This window comes from Myxocyprinus asiaticus, chromosome 36, assembly GCF_019703515.2.
Source record: "Myxocyprinus asiaticus isolate MX2 ecotype Aquarium Trade chromosome 36, UBuf_Myxa_2, whole genome shotgun sequence".
Classification (NCBI taxonomy): Eukaryota; Metazoa; Chordata; class Actinopteri; order Cypriniformes; family Catostomidae; genus Myxocyprinus; species Myxocyprinus asiaticus.
This window is the reverse complement of record NC_059379.1, coordinates 29,630,108-29,652,609: the sequence shown is the minus strand read 5'-3', so window position 1 is coordinate 29,652,609 and position 22,502 is coordinate 29,630,108. Positions and strand designations below refer to the sequence as shown.

The following is a 22,502-nucleotide window of genomic DNA, read 5'->3' as shown; positions in this document are numbered from 1 at the left end:
TATTCATACACTCAAAGCAACACTGAACTGAAACCTTATCTGTATTTTTATAATCAAAACTTATCTCGCTTCATCTCAGATCTGAGTATGTGTTAAATCAGATACAGTATAAGGTGGGACAGAAGGACGACATAGAAAAATGAATGAGTGGAATCGCAATGCCCAAAACTTTGGTTGTAGGAAAGGAAGCCCTGGCTTTCACTTAAAATTGCAGATCACCTTACTAGCAGGCACTTACTGTCTTTTAGAATGCACTTAACTGAACCAACCTGAAAAATTGCTAATTATTTTGAAACAAAATGTAAAATAATGGATAGAAATGTTTCACTGGTTTATACATAAAAGTGGTTGGAAACAGTGAATGCTTTCTCTCCTGGTCTCTGTCTCAAATGTTAATGTTTATGTGTAGTGTCTATCTCTCTTTTACTTGCTTTCGATTTTCACGACTACTATGATGATGACGACATGTAATAATGACTCAAACAGCACAAAATTATTTTTAATCACAATTAAAGTAGTTTACATATACATTTAAAGCATTATTGTAAAGTTAAAGAACAGACTGAGGTCATTATACATATTTCAGTTCTTAAAACAGGCATATCTGGTGGCTTTATGAGCTGTGATATCTTATTTTGACTGCAAGGCACCAGACAAATAATAATGTTTAAGTCACAGTTAATAAATAATATAGTAGTTAAGGTAGCTGGGTAGGTTATGGTAAGTTGCCATAAACATTGTTTGGTGCAATACTAGGTCAGCGTCAGTGTACCTGTGAACAAACAGACATTAAAGAGCTGTTAAGTTGGTTTCTTCCTAGGTGGCATAATATGTACTTACCATAATGGTGATACATTAGCATTTAGGATGTAGTAATATCACAAACAAAAACAATAACCCATTTCACCAGAGACAAAATGTCAAGTGTCCGCTAAAAATTGAGAACAGAGAAATGTTTATGCAGCTGTGATGCCATCTTGTGGACAACTTGCAGTGCATCTGTAGGAATTTAGCTTTTTTTGCAACAATTCCGCTTTTCTCAACGAACCGTTGGTAAAAAAAAAAATACAACATGTTTGTTAACAACATTTTATTTATTTTATTCAAGTCTATTTGTAACGTAGCACACTGACATAGATGACGGGTTAACACAGATGCGGGAGCTTTATTGAATAAACAGAATGTAATTAAGCAGCAATGCAGTAAGATGAACTTAACTTAATGAGAATGGAGTATAGCAGGGTGATGAAGGAATCTTGGAATAGGGAAATCGTTGGAGAGAGAGTTTAGCTTCTCGCTGGAGACAGGAGAGCAAGAGAGTCTAACATTTCCTTGCGGAGACTTGACAAGGATGAAGTGGCAGGGTGAATACTTATAGTGGTGAGTTGATGAGGGATGAATTGGGATCAGGTGTGGATAATTAATACTCAGGGGAGAGTGAGCAGAGTATGGAGTATGAGAGGGAGTCCGGTGTGGATGTGACATTACCCCCTCCTCCACGGACCGCTCCAGAGGCCCGAAACTCCCAGGGTCGAGGCCGACCCCAGCCACACAGAGCAGGACACTGGGGATGGTCCGCGTGGAATCTTGTTAGTAGGGCCAGGTCCAGGATGTCGTCCCGATCCACCCATGATCTTTGTTCTGGGCCATACCCCTCCCAGTCGACAAGGTACTCGAGACAACCTCTTCGACGTCAAGAGTCCAGGATCTCGTGTACGGCGTCAGCTGGGCCGTCATCAAGGAGCAGTGGCGGAGGGGGCTCCACAACCCCACCGGACCTAGAGGAAGAGGAAGACTGAGGTGATTGATATGGCTTCAGATGGGATACGTGAAAGGTAGGTGAGATACAGTAATGTGAGGGGAGTTGGAGTCTGTATGTAACTGGGTTTATCTGATGTGAGATAGTGAAGGGACCAATGTATCGGGGACTTACAGCTTTTTGCATAGTAGTTGGAGTTTGATGTCTTGTGTGGACAGCCAGACCTTCTGTCCCGGTTGATATGGTGGAGGGTTGGAGCATCGTACGTCTGCCTGATCTTTATGGCGTCGGACAGCTCTCTGGAGGTGTAAATATGTGGCATCCCAGACCCTCTCACTCTCCGAGAACCAGTGGTTGATGGAAGGCATGTCGGAAGGTTCCCCTGACCAAGGGAACAAAGGAGGCTGAGACCAAGCACACACTGGAAAGGTGTTAGGCCGGTAGTTGGCTGGCGCAGAGAGTTTTGGGCATACTCGGCCCAGGGGAGGTACTGGTTCCAGCTGTGCTGGTTGTGGTGGCAGTAAGTTCAGAGGAAGCACCCAATTTCCGGAATCTTACGTTCAGTCTGTCCATTGGTCTGGGGGTGATATCCTGACACACCTAGGAGGGAGAAGAAGGCCTTCCATACTCTCAAGGTGAATTGGGGACCGCGATCAGAGACGATGTGGGAAGGGCTTTCATGGGGACTAGACGACACACCTTGTAGAATCAATCAATGGTGACTAGTACGCATGTGAAGCCATCAGAGGAATGGAGATTGGTGATAAAATCCACTCCTAGGTGTGACTAGGGTTGGCGTGGAATTGGTAGTGGTACCAGTTTGCCGGAAGGAAGGTAACGGGGTGATTTAGAAATGGCGCAGACGGGGCAGGATTGGACGAACCGTTGAACCTCCCGAGACATATGGGGCCACCAATAATGATCCTTGAGAAATGAGAGGGTCTGGTGAAATCCAGGATGTCCTGTTCCCAGGGAGGAATGGACTGTCTCCATGAGCTGTTGGCAGATGGGAGTGGGAACGTAAGTGCATTTCTCCGGGCACCGCGGCGGAGCGGGTTCAGCGACGGTAACTTCTGAGATCTGGTCATCCAGGGTCCAGTGGATGGGACTGATGATCAGAGAGGATGGCAGAATGGTTTCTGGAGTTGTGGGAATGGGATCCGGAGTGTGAAGTCGGGAAAGAGTGTCTGCCTTAGTGTTCTTGGACCCTGGACTGTATGTGACGTGGAAATGGAACCTGGTGAAGAATAAGGCCCACCGGGCCTGGTGGGGGTTCAACTGATGAAAGTCCCTGAGGTACTCCAAGTTCTGATGGTCTGTGATAGCTTGAAAGGGATGATGGGAACCCTTCAGCCAATGGCGCCACCCCTCAAGCGCCAGCTTGATGGCCAGAAGCTCCCGGTTGCCAATATCGTAATTCTGCTCCGCCGGAGACAGCTTACGGGAAAAGAAGGCACAGAGGTGTAATTTGGAGGGGTTCCCCTGCCGCTGGGAGAGGATCGCTCCGACGCCGGTGGTGGAGGTGTCTACTTCGACCACGAAAGTAAGATCTGAATTGGGGTGTACGAGGATTGGTGCAGAAGTGAAGGCATCCTTGAGCCGCTGGAAGGCTGCGGACGCGGATGGAGACCAGGACAGCAGTTTAGACTTGCAACGGAGGAGTGATGTGAGTGGTGCAGCCAGGGTGCTTTAATTCCAGAGTTCCTCAATCGTGGTCGGAGGTGGCCAAGACTGGACTGCCTGGACATTCCCCATGTCCATCTCCACTCCCTCTGGGCTGATGTTGTAACCCAGGAATTGGACTGAGGGCTGATGGAAAGAGCACCAGTGTCTGAAACTGAGGGCATAATCGGTGATTTGTCATTTAATTTGGCAGAGTCGATAAAGCTGTTCATGAAACTGAGAGTCCCCACTTGGGCATCCGAAAACCTCCTTGAAGTGTGCCACAAAGGAACTATAGATTTGAATCACAGGGCCATCTCGATTCCAAATGGTGGTTGCCCACTGTAGAACTTTTCAAAGGCGCTCTGATCGGCTCCCGCTGGGTTCATGTTGTATGGTCAAGTCTTCTCTAACTTAGCACACTGACACAGATGATGGGTTAACCCAGATGCGGGAGCTTAATTGAATACACAATGTAATTAAGCAGCAATGCAGGAAGATGAAGATGAGAACGGAGTATAGCAGGGTGATGAAGGAATCTTGGAAGGTCTTGGAATAGGGAAATCACTGGAGAGAGAGTTTAGCTTCTCGCTGGAGACAGGAGAGCAAGAGAGTCTAACGTTTCCTTGCAGAGACTTGACAAGGATGAAGTGGCGGGGTGAATACTTATAGTGGCGAGTTGATGAGGGATGAATTGGGATCAGGTGTGGATAATTAATACTCAGGGGAGAGTGAGCGGAGTATGGAGTGAGAAAGGGAGTCCGGTGTGGATGTGACACTATTAAGATCTTATGTTGGAACATTTTGTTATATTATTTATGCTTATGACTTTAATAATCATAAAGTAATTCCACAAAGGCCAGACTCTGCTGAGAATTGTAATACTTTGGATCAACAATTAACATCAAATAAAAGGCACATTTACAAACAAAAATATACAGAACTAATAAGAATACCAAGTCTGGTCTTCAGTGGAATTGTAATACTTATTGAACATATTGTATAGTCTTTTCAATGTACATCATGAACCGCAGTACCTAGATTAAAGCTAATGTCTCTGAAAACTTCCCACATTGGGTATATACCATTATTACATAGGTCTCTGGAATACTCAATTCTGATTGGTCAGTGGTGCCATCTTGTGGTCTGATATTTCTGAGTAACAACCGCACATCCGGGGATTAAGACAAATCAGACCGCTTATCCGGGTATTGCGAGTCATCTTTCCTACTTCTCTGATCACTGTGCGATCTCTACAAGTAAGCTAATAAAATAATGTCAACTCAAATCAATGTTTCATGTCCATTTATTTATTTATTTGGCAAGTTGTCTTGTAATAAGCTGGATAAAGAGCAGTCAGACGGTCATTTTTTATTTTTATTTTTAATTTTTTTTACAAAATAAACACCAACAGAAACCGGAGATTAAATTTAGCTGTTCAGCGATTTCTTTCTCACATAATTACATAATTTTAATGCAAATCAATGTTTCATGTCTATTAATCTTTTTATTTGGCAAGTAGTCTTGTAATAAGTGGATAATTAGTCAGATGGTCATTTTCATAAAATATACACCAACAGAACTCCGATGCAAACCGTAGATGGAATTCAGGTGGTCAATGATTTCTTCACATAATTCCATAATTTCAACGCAAATCAATATTTTGTCTATTTATTTATTTGGTTAGTAGCTGTTTAATAAGCAGGATAATGTACAGTCACCCAGTTGTTACTGCAAAATACATATGATTTTATGATACATATCACAAGTAGGGGTTAACCGAAATGTACCTGTTTGTCCAGTCAAGTAAACGACCAGGCACCATCAATCTTTGTAAGATTTTGCAAGTGCTTCAAACTGGTAGTCCACTTCTGCATTCATTCCTGTGCCTTTTTGTATTTTAAAGGACCTACAGACACAAACAATATCCTTTTAGTTGATTTATAAACACTTTTCTAGATGATCTCATAAAGTGTAGCTATATTGTACAGTAATTAAGAGTCTTCCTTGCTATAATAGTAAAGCCTACTTGGCACCCTAAAACATGTTTGGGCTAGGTGTGACTAAATTAAGTGGTGAGATGCTGCACATGTTGACCTTGCTTTTACAAGTTCAGGATTATCCCTGAAAAGCCTTAAGACACTGTGTTTGTGTTTAAGTGTGGAAGCACTTGTTCATTGCCCATTTCACTCACTCTGCCACACATTGTCTTTGGCTATATGACAAAAAAGTCAATATAAATTGTGTCGCACCACTCAATATATTTTTTTAAAATGTCCCTGTGAATTTAAGGCATTGTGAAATGATATAGGCCATATGCTGGACTGAGATAATCCAGTACATCCTTGTACGTCAGAGATCTTCAGTAACATTTAGAGGATGACATCATGAAACACTGAGTTGAGAACAGTAGTTGTTTGTTAACAGAAACAGAGCATATGGACAAGTCATTTTAAATCCTCTTCTCAAAGAATTTCAGAAAAATTCCAGAAATCAATTGGCTACAGAGATGTTGGAATTGGAAAACATGCCATATGTGACTGATTTTTGATATTCTTAATTAGCTATTTTAATTTCAATCAAATTTCATTTAAATATTTGCAGCTGCATATGTGGATTTAAACTCCACTTCAGCTTTAAGCTTTGATTCAGAAAATCATACATGATACAGTGAGATTCAGCTTTCAATATGGTTTGAAATTTCAAACCCACCTGAAGGATCCATCATTGCCCATAATGCAGGATTCCTCTATGGGCTTTTTTCCCTGGAGAAGACCTTCATTAAATGCCCATATAACATCTTTGATGGTTCAGCTGCAGGTCAGTTGGCCTATTTTCTCAGATATAGGTGGCAGTGTTCCTTAAAAACATAAAACATGATTACAAGTTATTCTTAAAATCAGGAATAAGTTACACTTTACAATAAGGTAACATATGTTAACATTTGTTAACTATACTAGTTAACATGAACTAGCAATGAACAATATTTTTACAGCATTTATTAATCTTGTGTATACATTTTAATATCAAAAGTTGTATACGATAACTTTAGTTAATGCATTATGAACTGACAATGAACAATTGTATTTTTATAAATTAACATCAAGATTGATAAATGCTGTTAAAATGTTTTGTTTATTGTTAGTTCATGATATCTAATGCATTCACTAATGTTAAGAAATACCTGTAGAACCTTATTGTAAAGTGTTACTACAACATCCAACAGATCAAAATCTCCCAATAAAATGGAATTAAAAATAATGTCTGTGTTACCTTCAGCAGGGCGGCAAAGCACAAGCTGAACCTCTGAAGGAGAATTCCTCAATAACTGTATCACTCGCTGTTGTGTCAGATCAAAGGGCAATTATTAGTTTATTAGTAAATATGGTTGACTTTTTCACTTCCTCACAAAGGAACAATTACACCAACATAGAGTACATAAAGAAAAATTTCCCCCAAATTTTGTTTACTGGTTTAAACACTAATTTACCTGTTGTGACTGTAATGGATAAGAAAATCAGATTATATTAAATGCAGCCTCCATCATTACCTGACAGGACAACCCCTTCAGTGGCTCTCCATTAATAGACAGTATGACATCTCCTTCCTGAATCTTGCCACTCTCCTCTGCAGGCTGACCAGGGAACAGTGTCCTTATTCGTACAATACTGCCACGGTCGAGGGAAGTGTCCAGCTCTGTGATGAAAAAACTGAAGCCCAGACCGTTCAGTCTCTTCTTCAGAGTCACTTCCAGGATGTTATCTAGACAGAATCATATACGTAGATTCAGGCATTAGGTGGCAACCTGTGAGTTAGGCCAGTTTCACATTGGATGCATGAGCAGCACATAAGCGAGGCAGCATCGTAAAGCTGCGGTCTCACTACGCTTTGTGCTCCATTCACTTCCATTCACGCACATCCAAACACGGGAGAAAATACATATTTCAAAGCTGCATGTTTTTATTGTTGCAGGAAAGGGAGTAAATTATATATCTGAACATATTTTATATCATATTATTTAGTTATTTTTTATTTAGTACTTAAAACCAGAAGCTCTCAAGCGTGACATCATATATTGACCGTTGTGGTGTTCGAAATAATTTCACATAATCAAAGTCTAGTGTCACCACGGCATAACTGCAACAGCAAGATCATGTTATGACAGTGTTTCTGATGTGCAATAGAGCTGTGGTTCCATATAGAAAATAAATTTAATTCTGGCTAATATAATATTACTGCATATTCCATCTGGGCCTAATAATGGCCATAAATAATAAATTGAGAACTATGAAATTTAATTTACATGAGATGGGGGAACACATTTACATCCAAATGGCACTTTGCACGTAGAACTTAAAGGGATTGTTCCCCCAAAAATGAAAATTCTCTCATCATTTACTCACCCTCTTGCCATCCCAGATGTGTATGACATACTTTTCATCTGCAGAACATAAATGAAGATTTTTAGAAGAATATTTCAGCTCTGTTGGTCCTCAGAATGCAAGTGAATGGTGGCCAGAACATTGAAGGTCCAAATATCACATAAAGGCATCATAAAAGTAATCCATACGACTTCAGTAGTTTAATCAATGACATCTGAAGCGATCCAATCGGTTTTGGGTGAGAACAAACCAAAATATAACTCCTTTTTCAGTGTACATCTTGCCATTGCAGTCTCTAGGCATGATCATGATTTCAAGCTCGATTACTAGTGCTTGATGCATGTGTGGAGCAGATGGCGATATAGGAAGTGTAATCGAGCTTGAAATCATGATCACCAAGGAGACTGGAGTTATATTTTAGTTTGTTCTCTCCCAAAAACCAATTTGATCACTTCAGAAGACATGTCTTAAACCACTGGAGTTTTATGGATACTTTTATGATGCCTTTGTGCTTTTGGAGCTTCAAAGTTTAGGTCACCATTCACTTGCATTGAATGGACCTACAGAACATTATTCTTCTCAAAAACTTAATTTGTGTTCTGAAGAAGAAAGAAAGCCATACACATCTGGAATGGCATGGCATTTACTTACTCAGGGTAAATGATGAGACAATTTTCATTTTTGGGTGAACTATCCCTTTAACATCCAAAGTGTACCTATAAACTGCTTACATTGTCTGGATTCAGTTAAACATACTAAATTCTCAGAAGTCCTGAAAACAGAAGGTGCTATGTGAGTGCCCACAACTGTGTGCAGAACTTATATAAACTTATATCAAGCCCAATATACAATATACTCCAATAAACACCAAAAGAAAGATGCCCAGGGTCCCTGCTCATTTGCGTGAACATGCCTTAGGCATGCTGCATGGAGGCATGAGGACTGCAGATGTGACCAGGGCAATAAATTGCAATGTCCATACTGTGAGATGCCTAAGACAGTGCTACAGGGAGACAGGATGGACAGCTGATTGTGCTCGCAGTGGCAGACCACGTGTAACAACACCTGCACAGGATCGGTACATCCGAATATCACACCTGCGGGACAGGTACAGGATAGCAACTACAACTGCCCGAGTTACACCAGGAATGCACAATCCCTCCATCAGTGCTCAGACTGTCCACAATAGGCTGAGAGAGGCTGGATTGAGGATCGGAGGGTGAGGGCTAGGGCCATTCCCCCCCAGAAATGTCCAGGAACTTGCAAGTGCCTTGGTGGAAGAGTGAGGTAACATCTCACAGCAAGAACTGTCAAATCTGGTGCAGTCCATGAGGAGGAGATGCACTGCAGTAATTAATGAAGCTGGTGGCCACATCAGATACTGACTGTTACTTTTGATTTTATCATTAAAGAGCCACATGAGGCTTGTGAGTCATAGGTAGCAAGGTGCTAAACAGCAGCGTCCACTAAATACCTTTCATGTGATCATGTTCCTTCACAAAAACAAGACATGAGAGCAGTTAGAAATTCCCAGCTAGTTTTAAATCTTTTCATTACCATCAGACACAAAGCTATAGTCTCTGGGCTTGACCATGAAGGGTCTTGTCATGGTGATGGCAGGACAGCTGTTCCTCGTCTGTGTCCCTACAGGAGCTGGTGTGTGGACGGTGAGCATGTTCCGTAACCGAGGGCTTGCTGGGCCTCGAGGCAGCACTGAGCCTCCATCCCTCTCCAGTATCAGACTCACCACCTGAGAGCACAGACAGACCATCAAAATATGAATCTACTCAATATCTAATATCAATTTCAAGCATATTCTACAAACTATTTCTAAATCAAAATGAATTGTTTAAATTAGCATTTAGGATTGCAACATTTGTATGTCTTTTTTCTTGAGCTGGTTTACATTTACTTTATATTTACATTTATTAAAGTAGCAGATGCTTTTATCCAAACGACTTACAAATGACAGTGTTCTATTTCTTAGAAAAGTAACTATGAGGTTGTACAGAAATGTTTGTGTGACCCAGTAAAACAAAAGTGAAACAGTAGAGTAGTAGAGATTAAATGGTTAAGGAGTGTGTTAACAGTTGTGAGTTAAGTGCTCACGGAAGTATTGTGTCATTAGGTGTTTCTTTGAAAGGGACTCATGTTGAGTTTGAAAGATCTTTCCACCATCAATGAAACACAATGAAAGTGAAATAGTAATGTTGGTTCGTAAATGACTCTGTGTTTTTGATCAAATCTTCTAAGTGAATGAATCATTATCTTTCACTGGCATGCACTGAGTTTTTCATTCACTAAACAGATTGAATGAATGAGGCATCATAAATTCACTGTGAGTCAGTCTTGTTCCGCAAGTTTAATGATTCAATGACTTACTTGCAACAACTCACTGAGGGAGTATTTACACTTACACTTAACATGTTTTTACTGATCGGATTGCTATCAGATCATAAAAAGACCAAGTGTACTGTAATGCCCTTTTACACTTATAGAAACAAAATTTCGCTGCCTGACATTGGCATCATCACGTAAGTGAACTCTGTTATACGGTATTTGCATGTAGTGTGGGAATAGTAGATCAGATTTACATCTGTATTGCCAAGACACATTTATGTGGCCAAAAGTGAATGGAACATGCGTACCCAACTGGATAGTATTTTGATCAATCAAGATGCATGAAGGTGATTTTTGCCTCTTTGTGTTGGTATCACCAGGTGCTGCAGATTCACCAACCAGTGAATTAGTTGAAATGTTCTATGGTCAGTGGATAATCGGGGCTTAGCCCAGGCCATTGTGGATACATTAGGCCACTTTGATACAATATCGAAATATATTACACTTAATAACAAAAGTTTAAAATGTTACATCTGTGAGATGCCATATATATATTTAATCTTTAAACATTACTGAAACTAAAAATAAAATGTCCTACTAACTTTTGTCTCAGCCTCAGATATGCATCTCAAAAGATCAGAAATTGTGTGCTTTAAAAAAACAACATTTTCATCTGTGTACAATGCACATTGTGTACAATTGACAACTTATTGACAGACTATTTTCAATGTTTCCACTACTTTTAACTTGGCAAAGCATCCTAAAAATGCAGCGTTTATGATGCTGAATACCAGTGAGACGCTCCAAATGTGTCCGTCTGAGGCACACATGTACAGACTCTACAGCTCTACAAAGTGACAATTAAATATAGCGCAGACGGAACGCAAGAATGCATACTGAGAACTGGACACATTGATGAACTCAGTGCAAAACAGACTGCTGTCAACTTTAGGCTTGTTCAGTGATATGAGAATAAAACATCCTGGTTACTTTCGTAACCTCCATTCCCTGATGGAGGGAACGAGACGTTGTGTCAATATAGTGACACTAGGGGTCACTCTTGGGAGCCCCAAACACCTCTGCTTTTTTGAAAAAAATACCAATGAGAATTGGCGAGTGGAATTTGCATGCCACTCCCCCGGACATGTGGGTATAAAAGGAGCTGGTATGCAACCACTCATTCAGGTTTTGTGCTGAGGAGCCGAGACCAGGTCACGGCCATTTCAGCGGGTAGTTCAGCGTTGTGGCAAGAGGGACACAAAGTCTCGTTCCCTCCATCAAGGAACGGAGGTTACAAAAGTAACCAGGACGCTCTCTATCTGTCACTCACTCGACGTTGTGTCGATGACACTAGGGGTCCTTATACAAAACACCACAACTAGCTGAACTGTGTTACGTGAACTTGCGGTGTGTGACGGGCAGACTGCGCACCAGGCCGTCACGTAACCTCCCCCAACACTCTTATAAGCGTCGAACGGTCCATCAGGAACAAGTCGACTGCCCAACTATAGGGACAGGCTAGCCCAGCCGAGGCCTCTTTTCCCTCTCTTTTCTCCCCAAAAAGAGTGGAATTTGTTAACTGACTGGAAGCCATAAGTGTCTGCGTCGGGGGGTGTCCCTCCCAAGGGGAAGACACCGCGGAGACTACATCCCACCCAAAAAGGGGGGGGGGGGTATTTTGAGTGGAATACGTCACATGGTCTTACTGAGTCTTGTTGGAAGTGTGTCATATGGAGAGGTCCCATGGTAGGTCCTACCCGAAGGGGGAGGAGTTTCTACAGAGCATGGCAACCGGGGGCAGAGGGGCCTCTGCCCAAGGAAGACGCAGTTTGCCATCAGGGAAACTATTTTGCGGAAGATATCACATGGGGTCGCCTTCAGGGAACCAGCACACGTGGAGCACCTACCTCATTACAGGGGCTCATTAGCGCACGTACTGGGCCAGTCAGCCAGTTTCTCCGCAAACTCAGCTGCCAGAGGGCTAAGGAGGAAAGTCATCCAGGGATCACAGTCTGTGAACATGACTGGGAGTCAAGAGCGCACGTCTTCACCTCAAGGGAGGGGAAAGGCGCTATGCGCAAGCGGTACACCTGGCCTGTTGTCCCGGAACTTACTTGCTCGTGCCAATACACGGGACAAGACCGGCTCAACCCGGAGATTGCAGAACCTCGCAAAGTGTTGGGTGTTGCCCAGCCCACTGCTCTGCAGATGTCTGCCAAAGAGGCACCACTGGCCAGGGCCCAGGAGGTTGCCACACTCCTGGTGGAGTGGGCTCGTAACACCGCAGGGGGTGGCTTGTCCTGAGCCTGATATGCCATTGTGATGGTGTTGATGACCCAGTGGGTGATCCTCTGTTTGGAGACAGCGCTTCCTCTCCACTGTCCACCAAAGCAAACAAAGAGCTGCTCGGAACTTCTAAGGCTCTGCGTGCGATCCATATCGATGTGTAAAGCTCGCACTGGACACAGCAACATCAAGGCTGGTTCTGCCTCCTCCTGAGGCAGCGCTTGCAGGTTCACCACCTGATCCCTAAAAGGAGTCGTGGGAACCTTGGGCACATAGCCCGGTCGGGGTCTCTGGATCACGTGAGAGTAACCCGGACCAAAATCCAGGCATGATTCGCTGACAGAGAACTCCTGCAGCTCCCCTACCCTTTTGATGGAAGTGAGTGCAGTCAGGAGGGCAGTCTTCAAAGAGAGTGCCTTAAGCTCAGCTGACACCAAGGGCTCAAAGGGAGCTCCCTGTAGACCCCGAAGGACTACAGAGAGGTCCCATGAGGGGACGAGGCGCGGTCTGGAGGGATTCAACCTCCTAGCACCTCTCAGGAACCTGATGATCAAGTCGTGCTTCCCCAAATACTTACCATCTACTGCATCATGATGCACCGAAATAGCGGCTACATACACCTTCAGGGTGGAGGGGGACAGCCGCCCCTCCAGCCTCTCCTGCAGGAAGGAAAGCACTGATCTGACTGCGCATCTCTGGGGGTCTTCGCGTCGGGAAGAATACCACTTAGTGAACAGACGCCACTTCAAGGCATACAGTCACCTCATAGAGGGAGCCCTAGCCTGAGTGATAGTGTCTACCACCGTGGGTGGTAGACCACTTAGGTCTTCTACGTCCCGTCCAGGGGCCAGATGTGGAAATTCCAGAGGTCTGGTCAGGGAATTCACCAGGGTGGGAGCTGTCCCGAGGAGCATGAGATCCAAGAACCACATCTGGGTGGGCCAGTAGGATGCAACTAGGATGATCTGCTCCTCGTCCTCCCTGACCTTGCACAGGATCTGTGCAAGTAGGCTCACTGGGGGAAACGCGTATTTGCATAGTCCAGGGGGCCAGCTGTGTGCCAGTGCATCTATACCGAGGGGTGCCTCGGTCAGGGCGTACCAAAGCGGGCAGTGGGAGGATTCCAGGGAAACAAACAGGTCTACCTGTGCTCGACCGAATTGACTCCAAATCAGCTGGACCACCTGAGGGTGGAGCCTCCACTCTCCCCTGAGGGTAACCTGACGTGACAGCGCATCCGCTGCGGTGTTGAAGTCGCCCAGGATGTGAGTGGCTCGTAGCGACTTGAGGTGCTGCTGACTCCAGAGGAGGAGACAGCGGGCGAGTTATGACATGCAATGGGAGCATAGACACCTTGGTCATTGATGTATGCTACCGATGCTGTGTTGTCCATCCGGACCAACACGTGATTGCCCTGGATCAATGGCTGAAACCTCCGCAGGGCAAGCAGTACTGCCAACAACTCTAGGCAGTTGATGTGCCAACACAGCCGCGGGTCAGTCCAGGAGCTGGTGGCTGTGTGCCTGTTGCATACGGTGCCCCAGCCCGTCTTGGAGGCATCTGTTGTAACCATGACGTGCCTGGAGACCTGCTCTAGGGGAATCCCTGCCCATAGAAATGCAAGTTCAGTCCGAGGGCTGAAGAGGCGGTGACAGATCGCCGTGATGGCCACGTGATGCGTCCCATGGCATCATGCCCATCTCAGGACTCGAATCTGAAGCCAGTGCTGAAGCGGTCTCATATGCATCAACCCGAGCGGTGTGGCTGCTGCTTAGGATTCCATATGCCCCAGGAACCTCTGAAAAATTTCAGTGGAACCGCTGCTCTCCATCTGAACGCCTTCATACAATTCAGCACCGACTGTGCACGCTCATTTGTGAGGCGTGCTGTCATTGAGACTGAGTCCAACTCCAGGCCGAGAAAAGAGATGCTCTGAACCGGGGAGAGCTTGCTCTTTTCCCAGTTGACCCAAAGCCCTAGTCGGCTGAGGTGCCGGAGCATGAGGTACCTTGTACTGGTATGCCTGGCCTTCGAAGGCAAACCGCAGGAAGGGTCTGTGTCGAGGTAAGACCGAGGCATGAAAGTACGCGTCCTTCAGGTCTACTGCCGCAAACTATTCTTGATGCCGGACGCTCGCTAGAATGCGTTTTTGTGTCAGCATCTTGAACAGTAGTCTGTGCAAAGCCCGGTTCAGTACTCGCAGGTCCAGGATTGGTTGCAACCCACCGTCTTTCTTCGGTACAATGAAGTAAGGGCTGTAGAACCCTTTCTTCATCTCGGCTGGAGGGACTGGCTCTATCGCGCCCTTGCGCAGAAGGGTAACGATCTCCGCACGCAAGGTAGTGGCGTTCTCGCCCTTCACTGAGGTGAAGCGGACGCCGCTGAACCTGGGTGGGCACCTGGCGATGTGAATCGCGTAGCCGAGTCGGACGGTCTGGGTCAGCCACTGTGACAGGTTGGAAAGTGCGAGCCACGTGTCCAAACTCCGGGCGAGGGGGACCAAGGGAATGATCATGTCGGACATACTGGCAGGTGGGGCCTCGCGGTGGGGCGGAGCTCGAGGTGCCACGTCAAAGGGATTCAAAGGGCTGTGCTGAGTCCAGGGACATCGAAGCACTTACCTGGCTCCTGCTGCCCACCATAAGATTGGCCGAGGAGGGGGGAGGAGGAGTCTCATCCTCGTAGTCCACTGGATCCAATCCCGTGTGGGCATGTTTGTGCCACAGCTGGGCGCACAGGGGCGGGGGGACCGCTGCTGGGGTGCCATACCTGCAAAGATGGGACGGTGGACGGTGGTCATGACGACGGCTGTGCACACTGAACATGTGACCCAGGGGACAAGAAAACCACTCTTTTGTTGAATTTTTGGATACCTCTCCGATGCTGTGCTCGATAACTCGTCTTCTTCCCGGGCTCCGAACGAGATGTCAAACTCACCCTGAGACGAGCCGGCGATCTCGTCTGAGCGCCCGTCCGGAGCAAGCGAGCATGCTGGGGAATGGGAGGTCTGTGGTGGGATACCCGGCAGAGGTGGTCCCATTGAGGTCCCCAAATCGCCCCTAGTGCTAACCGGCACGGCCTCATACCCATAAGTAGAAGGACCGAGGCGGGGAGCCGGTGGGGTGGTATGCTTTCTTACGAATGCAAGCTGCGACCGCAACGTTGCCATGGTCATGTTCTCGCAGTGAGGACAAGACCCATCCACGAACGATGTCTCCGCGTGGGCAGCGCCCAGACACGTAAGACAGTGATCGTTGCCATCAGAAGTGGAGAGATATCGACCGCAACCAGGAATAACACACAGACGGAAAGGCATCTTTAAAAAGACTTTCCATGTGTGCTGCTCTTTTAGAAAGAAAATATACTCTTTTTTTTTTTTTTTAGAATATACTCTTTTAGTTGTTTCTGTTGAAGCGCCCAGGGGCGTTCTCTGCACTCCACGGGTGCAGAGGGGGAGAAGTTGCTGAAATGCGCCGTAGAATGAGGTGAATGAACAGATGAGGTGAATGAACTGAACCACTCGGCTCCGAAGAGAAAATCTGAATAAGTGGTTGCATACCAGCTCCTTTTATACCCGTATGTCTGGGGGGGTGGCATACAAATTCCACTCGCCAATACTCATTGGCCTTTTTTAAAAAAAAGCAGAGGTGTTCGGGGCTCCCAAGAGTGACCCCTAGTGTCACTACATCGACACAACGTCGAGTGAGTGACAGATAGGGAACAAACAATATACTGAGTTCGTAAGCCACTTTTTGTATTGTCTAATCAATGCTTTATTCATCTGCCACAATAATGCAACTTATTTCAAACTGTATGTCAAGCCGTATTATATATTTATTATAGGCCCTAAGTATTATATTTATAATATTAGAATTATTGTGAATTATCATTATTTCGGGGCCTTTCTCAGCAAGTAATGATGTATGTGAATAATTGCAATTAATTCGATTAATTAATCGGCAAGTCATGTAATAAATTCGATTAAAAATTTTAATTGATTGACAGCCCTAATCTAAATATTTGGTACTGACCAGAGTAATATTGATACTAACAGCTAATGTTAAGTGGTTTACTGTGTTAACCTCTGATATGGAACAACATATGTTAACCTGCCCGAGCACAAACAGTCTACCTGGGGCAGATGGAGCCTGAAGAAGTTTTTGCTGCTGTTTCACACTTTTGACGAATTGTGTGGTGTGTGTTTTTTAACAAAAAACTACCTGATAGCCATTTCAGAATCTAAATCCAAATTAAATGAATAATCTTTGACTTGGAAATCAGTGAATACTGTTGATCATATAAAGATCAAAGACCAGTATGTAATTTGTGGTTGCCATTTTGCTGATGTAGTAAGCACAGAATGCTTACCTCCCCTGTTCTTGCCAAGCATTCAGCAGCCTGCTGATCTGTAAATCCCTGCAGTCTGATGCCATCCACTTCCAACAGTCTGTCTCCTGACACACGCACACATACATTATACACACACTATCATCATTCCCTAATCATCACATCTCAAGTGGATCAACCAAACTGACACATTTGTGCAACTAAATCTCAGTTCAAATCCATGATATGTCCAACAATATCATGTAATGATTATGCTAATGTAAATAGTACATTATCAGGGATAATAGCAAGTACCTGGCTGGATCCGCCCATCTTGTTCCGCTGCTCCACCAGGTACCAGGCTCTTGATGTAAATACCTCCATAGCGAAGACCTGTATTCACCCCTCCCTGTATACAGAATAGATTTGTGCTGTCTAATATCTATAAAGTTTATCAGGTGATTGGTTTTGGAATTAGTCACAGTTATGTATTTTATTTTAGAACTGACATTATAAGGGTAGCTTTAAATGTTAGCCAAAGTTATTTGCACCAAAACAGTTGTATTTTATTTTAACACAATTTCCATCCTCTCAGCCCTTGCTGACCCTAAGAACTACACTGGGTGTTTTTGCTGCTGTGCTTTTGAGACTTCTTTGTAAACGCCCTTTTCGCAAATATCAGCGCTTACTCACAGACGGGTGGAAAGAGTACTGAAAGATCATACTCAAGTAAAAGTACTGTTACTTCCCAAAATATTTAATGTGAGTAGAGTCTACTCAAGTACAAGTAAAAGAGTAGCTCATTTAAAAGTACTCATGAGTAGCGAGTATTGGGTTGCAAATGTGAAGATGTTCACGTTAGTAGTCAGGGTTTTTTGGATCTAAAGTTTGGTAATAAACTGCACTTGGGTTCGTCACTTCTTTGTCATCGTCTTCATCATTGTCTTTGCCAGCATCGTTACAGAATGCCTGACCACCCATAATGAACCCAGTAGTTCAGCTCCTTTGTCTACACCAGGGGAGTCGTTCCCTGGAGGAGTATGTGGAGGAATTCTGCACTCTGGCCTGCAGGGTGGATTTTAATGAGGTGGCCCTCAAGGACTGTTTCCGTTTTGGGCTTAATGAGCCGATTTCCTCTTTGATGCCTGACGGTCGGTGTGCCGACGGCCTTACTCAGTATATCGACCTTGCCCTACTGATGGGTCATTCACTGTAGAGGAGACGGACAACAAGCCAACACCCACGCCTGCCACGGCCAATGAGCCAACGCCCACACCCGCCACTGCCAATGAGCCCACGCCCACCACGGTCAATGAGTCAACACCCACACCTGCCACGGCCAGCGAGCTAGAAGCTTCATCTGTCCCAGAGCCAGCGTTGCCAGCCTCGTCCGTCCCAGAGCCTGTGTTGCCAACTTCGGCCTCCCAGAGGAGGAGGAGGAGAAAGGCTTCTGTTTCCAAGTCTCAGCCCATATTCACGACCACAGAGGTCGTTTCTGAGTCACCGCCACGCCAGAGTCAGCTCCAGGCCATGACACACCTCAGCCACTCCATGCCATGTCACGCCTCAGCCTGCTCCATGCCATGTCACCACCATATCAGAGTCTGCTCCATGCCATGTCACCGCCACGCCAGAATCTGCTCCATGCCATGTCACAGCAGTGCCTCAGCCTGCTCCATGCCATGTCACAGCTGCGACTCAGCCTGCTCCATGCCATGTCACAACCACGCCTTGTCCCTTGAGCCTGCCATGGCTCCACATTCCATGACTTTGCTCCACATCATGGCCACCATGCCAGAGTCAGCTCCAGGCCATGTCACAGCCACGCCAGAGTCAGCTCCAGGCCATGTCACCGCCACGCCTGAGTCAGCTCCAGGCCATGTCACCGCCACGCCTGAGTCAGCTCCAGGCCATGTCACCGCCACGCCTGAGTCAGCTCCAGGCCATGTCACCGCCACGCCTGAGTCAGCTCCAGGCCATGTCACCGCCACGCATGAGTCTGCTCCATGCCATGACATGCCTCAGCTGCTCCATGCCATGTCACGCTTCAGCCTGCTCCATGCCATGTCACCGCCATGCCAGAGTCTGCTCCATGTCATGTCACCACCACGCCAGAGTCTGCTCCATGCCATGTCATAGCAGCGCCTCAGCTTGCTCCATGCCATGTCACAAGCAAGCCTCTGCTCCACAGTCCATGCCCGCCTCTGCTCCACAGTCCAGGCCCGCCTCTGCTCCACGGTCCAGACCCGCCTCCGCTCCACCAGGGACCTCCATCCCTGCGGCTCCACCTTGGTCCTCATCCACATCAGCTCCGCCCTTCGAAACTCTCAGGGCCCCACTTTCCATTGGTTTTGCCCTGTTCCCACGCCTTGTCTCGCCAGGCCACGCCCCACGCCCTGTCTCAACAGGCCACATCTCAAAGACCCCACCTCCCCCCCAGCTTCCTAATTATCTTTGGTTATTATGTTTTGGGGCATTGGGAGCCGCCCTTAGAGGGAGGGATATGTCACGTTTATGTGTTTTGTTCTTGTTTTCATGTCTTTTATTTTCAAGTTTAGTTCCTGTTCAGGTCATGTCATGTGATTTCCTGTTCCCTCATGTGATCTTGTCATGTCTTTCCCCTGTTCATGTGCCTTGTTTTCATTTGGTTCATTGTTTGATTACTTTGTTATTAGTCTTGTCTTTTCATTGGTTTAAGTTAACTTAGTCTTGTTATCTTGTTTATAGTTTAGTCTTGTGATTGGTTATCTTGTTTACCTGTTACCCATGTCCTTTTATTTAAGCCCTCATGTTTGCCATTGTCTAGGGTCAGGTATTGTTTATGTAACTTTTTTGTATCTTGAAGTCAGGCCAAGTTAAGTTTAAGTCATGTATTGTTTATGTCAAGTCTATAGTCAAGTCATGTCATGTCTAGTCTAGTTCAGACTAGTCATTCATATTTATGTTTTGTTTTGTTCATGTTAGTAGTCAGGGTTTTTTGGATCTCATGTTTGGTAATAAAATGCACTTGGGTTCGTCACTTCATCGTCATCGTCTTCATCATTGTCTTTGCCAGCATCGTTACAGAAGCTAATGTAAGGAAACTACAGTATTACCATTTGGCTAGTCGCATGTCTCTTTTTATTGAAAATTCTGGAACAAATTTACACAAGTTTAAGTGTCTAACCTTCAGAAAAATATCCCATTACTTGCAAAGTTATTGTGTACAAGCATGTGACTGGCCTAATCAAAGCATTGAAAGTAAGTGGTATTCCAGCCCAAGTGTGATCACAGGATCACTTCACTGTACTTAAAGAAATATTCTGCATTAAATATAGCTTAAGCTCTATCAGCAGAATTTGAAGCCTGCTCTCGATTACCACAGAAAATATTTTTGACTCATCCTTCAGTTTGTAAAATAAAATGTAAACGTCTTTACAGTACAGTGGCTTAATTAAGCTGTATTTAACTCTGAATGTTCTTTTAATACCCCAAGCTCAACCTTGGAAAGATTTAACTCTTCCTGTCTTTCTCCGTTTCTGTTGAAGGTCCTCAACACTGAAAAAAGTGCTAACTTAATGTTCTTCATGTGGTTGCATCTACTGCAGGTGCATCCCCAAATTGACAAGACTGCAGCGATTGCGACCTGCCCGAGGCCCAAGACCAAAAAGAGGGTGAGACAGTTCCTGGGGCTGGTTGGCTGTTATAGGAGATTCGTGCCTAATTATTTGGATGTCACCAGCCTGCTGACTGATCTCACTAAAAAGGGAGCTCCAGACCCGGTCCAGTGGACGGAGCAGTGTCAATAGGTGTTCATGCAGGTTAAAGCCGCACTTTGCAGGGGGCCGCTTTTACATTCACCCGATTTCTCTCTCCCTTTTGTCTTGCAGACGGACTCTTCAGACAGAGGGCTGGGGCTGTGCTCTCACAGGTGGTGGAGGGGGAGGAGCGCCCGGTACTGTACATTAGATGCAAGCTCTCGCTGAGGGAGACTAAGTACAGCACTGTAGAAAAGGAGTGTCTCGCCATCAAGTGGGTGGTTCTCACTCTCCGGTACTACCTGTTGGGGTGGGCCTTCACCCTCTTCTCGGATCACGCCCCACTCCAATGGCTCCACCGCATGACAGATACCAACACACGGATCACCCGTTGATATCTGGCTCTTCAGCTGTTGGGAGCGCAGATGGCTATCGCTGACTTCCTTTCCAGATATGGGGGAGAAGTGGTAAACAGGCCGGATGTCTCCCCAGCCTGAGTCGGGCGGTGGGGATATGTGGCAGCAGGGGCATGGTCAAGCGTCCGTCCGGAGAGAGAGAAAGAGGTAAGGGCGCTTGCACTTGAGCTAGATTATGTTTAACACCTGTTTCTAATTCCAGTGTGCATGGGGAGAGTGGTATATAAGCAGCCACGCCACCAGCAAAGCAGAGTGAGAGAGTCTGGCACAAGGAAGGCCACAGTGCTCCTGAAGCTGTTACGTTTAATCTGTTATGTTTGTGAAGCTGATGTGTTTAAGTTACTACGTGCCTGTGAAGCTAATGTGTTTAAGTGACTACGTGCCTGTGAAGCTGATGAGTTTGTGAACTTGTAATGCACTGAAGTGGCTGATTAAAAGTCCTACCTGAGCCTGGAAAAACCTGCTTCCCTGTGTTCTCCTTCCCTTCTGCTGTGAAGCTGTGTTACAGCTATTTTAGTATAAAATACTATTTTGTGTGTCTGATTGCATTGTCCACTCATCTGGTGATCAACAGCAAAGAAAATTACAGTATATTTCATTGTGGGCTCGCCCCTTTTCAGTCTGCAGTAAGCATTAGGGGACCAACGGTCAAGGGGTAAACTGGGTTTGTGTAGACATTAAAAGACTAAAGACTGTTGACTTGCCATCTGCATTTTAGAGACACGAAATTCCAAGATACTTCTGAATAAGTGCTTTGCTAATAACAGCGAAAGAAGTTATAGGTCACGGGAACCCAAGTGTGCAGTGTACAGTATGTTGTGTGGTCTGCAAAGGTTAATGTCATCAGATTTAAACTCAGTAATGTTCAATACCAATGCCTCTCAAGCTGCTTAATCCCCATTTAGAGAGATTAGCCCTTGCCTGTAACTGCTTCCCCTTTCCACACGCTTATCTGTGTAGTCATGTGACCACTCTTCCTCTTTGCCCCTTGGCCCCTGATTCTCATTCTATACTACTCTGACCCTGTGGGAGCCAATGTAGCAGCAGACATAGATTTCTTTTTTTTTTTTCTGTTTAAATTATGGCAGCACAAATTTATGTTAACTTTTATTTAAAAAATTGCCTGTATGTCCCCTTTTGGTTTTGTTTAAGATCACTGAACCAATTAAACATAACACACTGTGTGCTTACAGCAATGCTGATGCCAAGGCTGCCCCCAGATTTCCAAAGCATCACTATAAACTCTTCAGGTCTCAGGCTGATCAAAGATGATGACCGGGAATAATCATCCTATTATATATAAAACAGAGAAAATACAATGGACAGATGTAAGAATGAGACAAAGTGATAGAAAAACATGTCTAATAGATTGAACACACTAGGGGTTGCTCTGAATATTCAACTAGTCAGTGGGGTTCGAGTCCGTGTCAACTAGTTGTGGATCACATAATTTCAGTTTATATCCATATAGCTTATTCTATATGGTGACAGCAGGAGGAAAATAACACTGTCCACAAACTGTCACAGTGTTTCTGAGTGCAATTTGCTTTGTATACCTAACTATAATGTATAGTTCAGTCATGAGAACTCTCAG

The 22,502-nt window shown here is 45.1% G+C and overlaps 1 protein-coding gene across 1 annotated transcript in view; it reads right to left on the bottom strand.

The window, feature by feature from the left end:
- Positions 1-568: 568 nt before the first annotated feature.
- Positions 569-22,502, bottom strand: part of frmpd2 (FERM and PDZ domain containing 2) — a 46,722-nt gene continuing 24,788 nt past the window's right edge. Inside the window, exons 21-29 of the mRNA XM_051674454.1 lie at positions 22,100-22,198; positions 17,071-17,164; positions 16,798-16,883; positions 9,361-9,553; positions 6,972-7,183; positions 6,695-6,761; positions 6,134-6,281; positions 5,212-5,330; positions 569-1,778 (exon numbers count right to left, since the gene is read on the bottom strand). Coding sequence (XP_051530414.1) covers positions 6,232-6,281; positions 6,695-6,761; positions 6,972-7,183; positions 9,361-9,553; positions 16,798-16,883; positions 17,071-17,164; positions 22,100-22,198 — 801 coding nt within the window. The 3' untranslated portion in view covers positions 569-1,778; positions 5,212-5,330; positions 6,134-6,231. The remainder of the gene's footprint in view (positions 1,779-5,211; positions 5,331-6,133; positions 6,282-6,694; positions 6,762-6,971; positions 7,184-9,360; positions 9,554-16,797; positions 16,884-17,070; positions 17,165-22,099; positions 22,199-22,502) is intronic.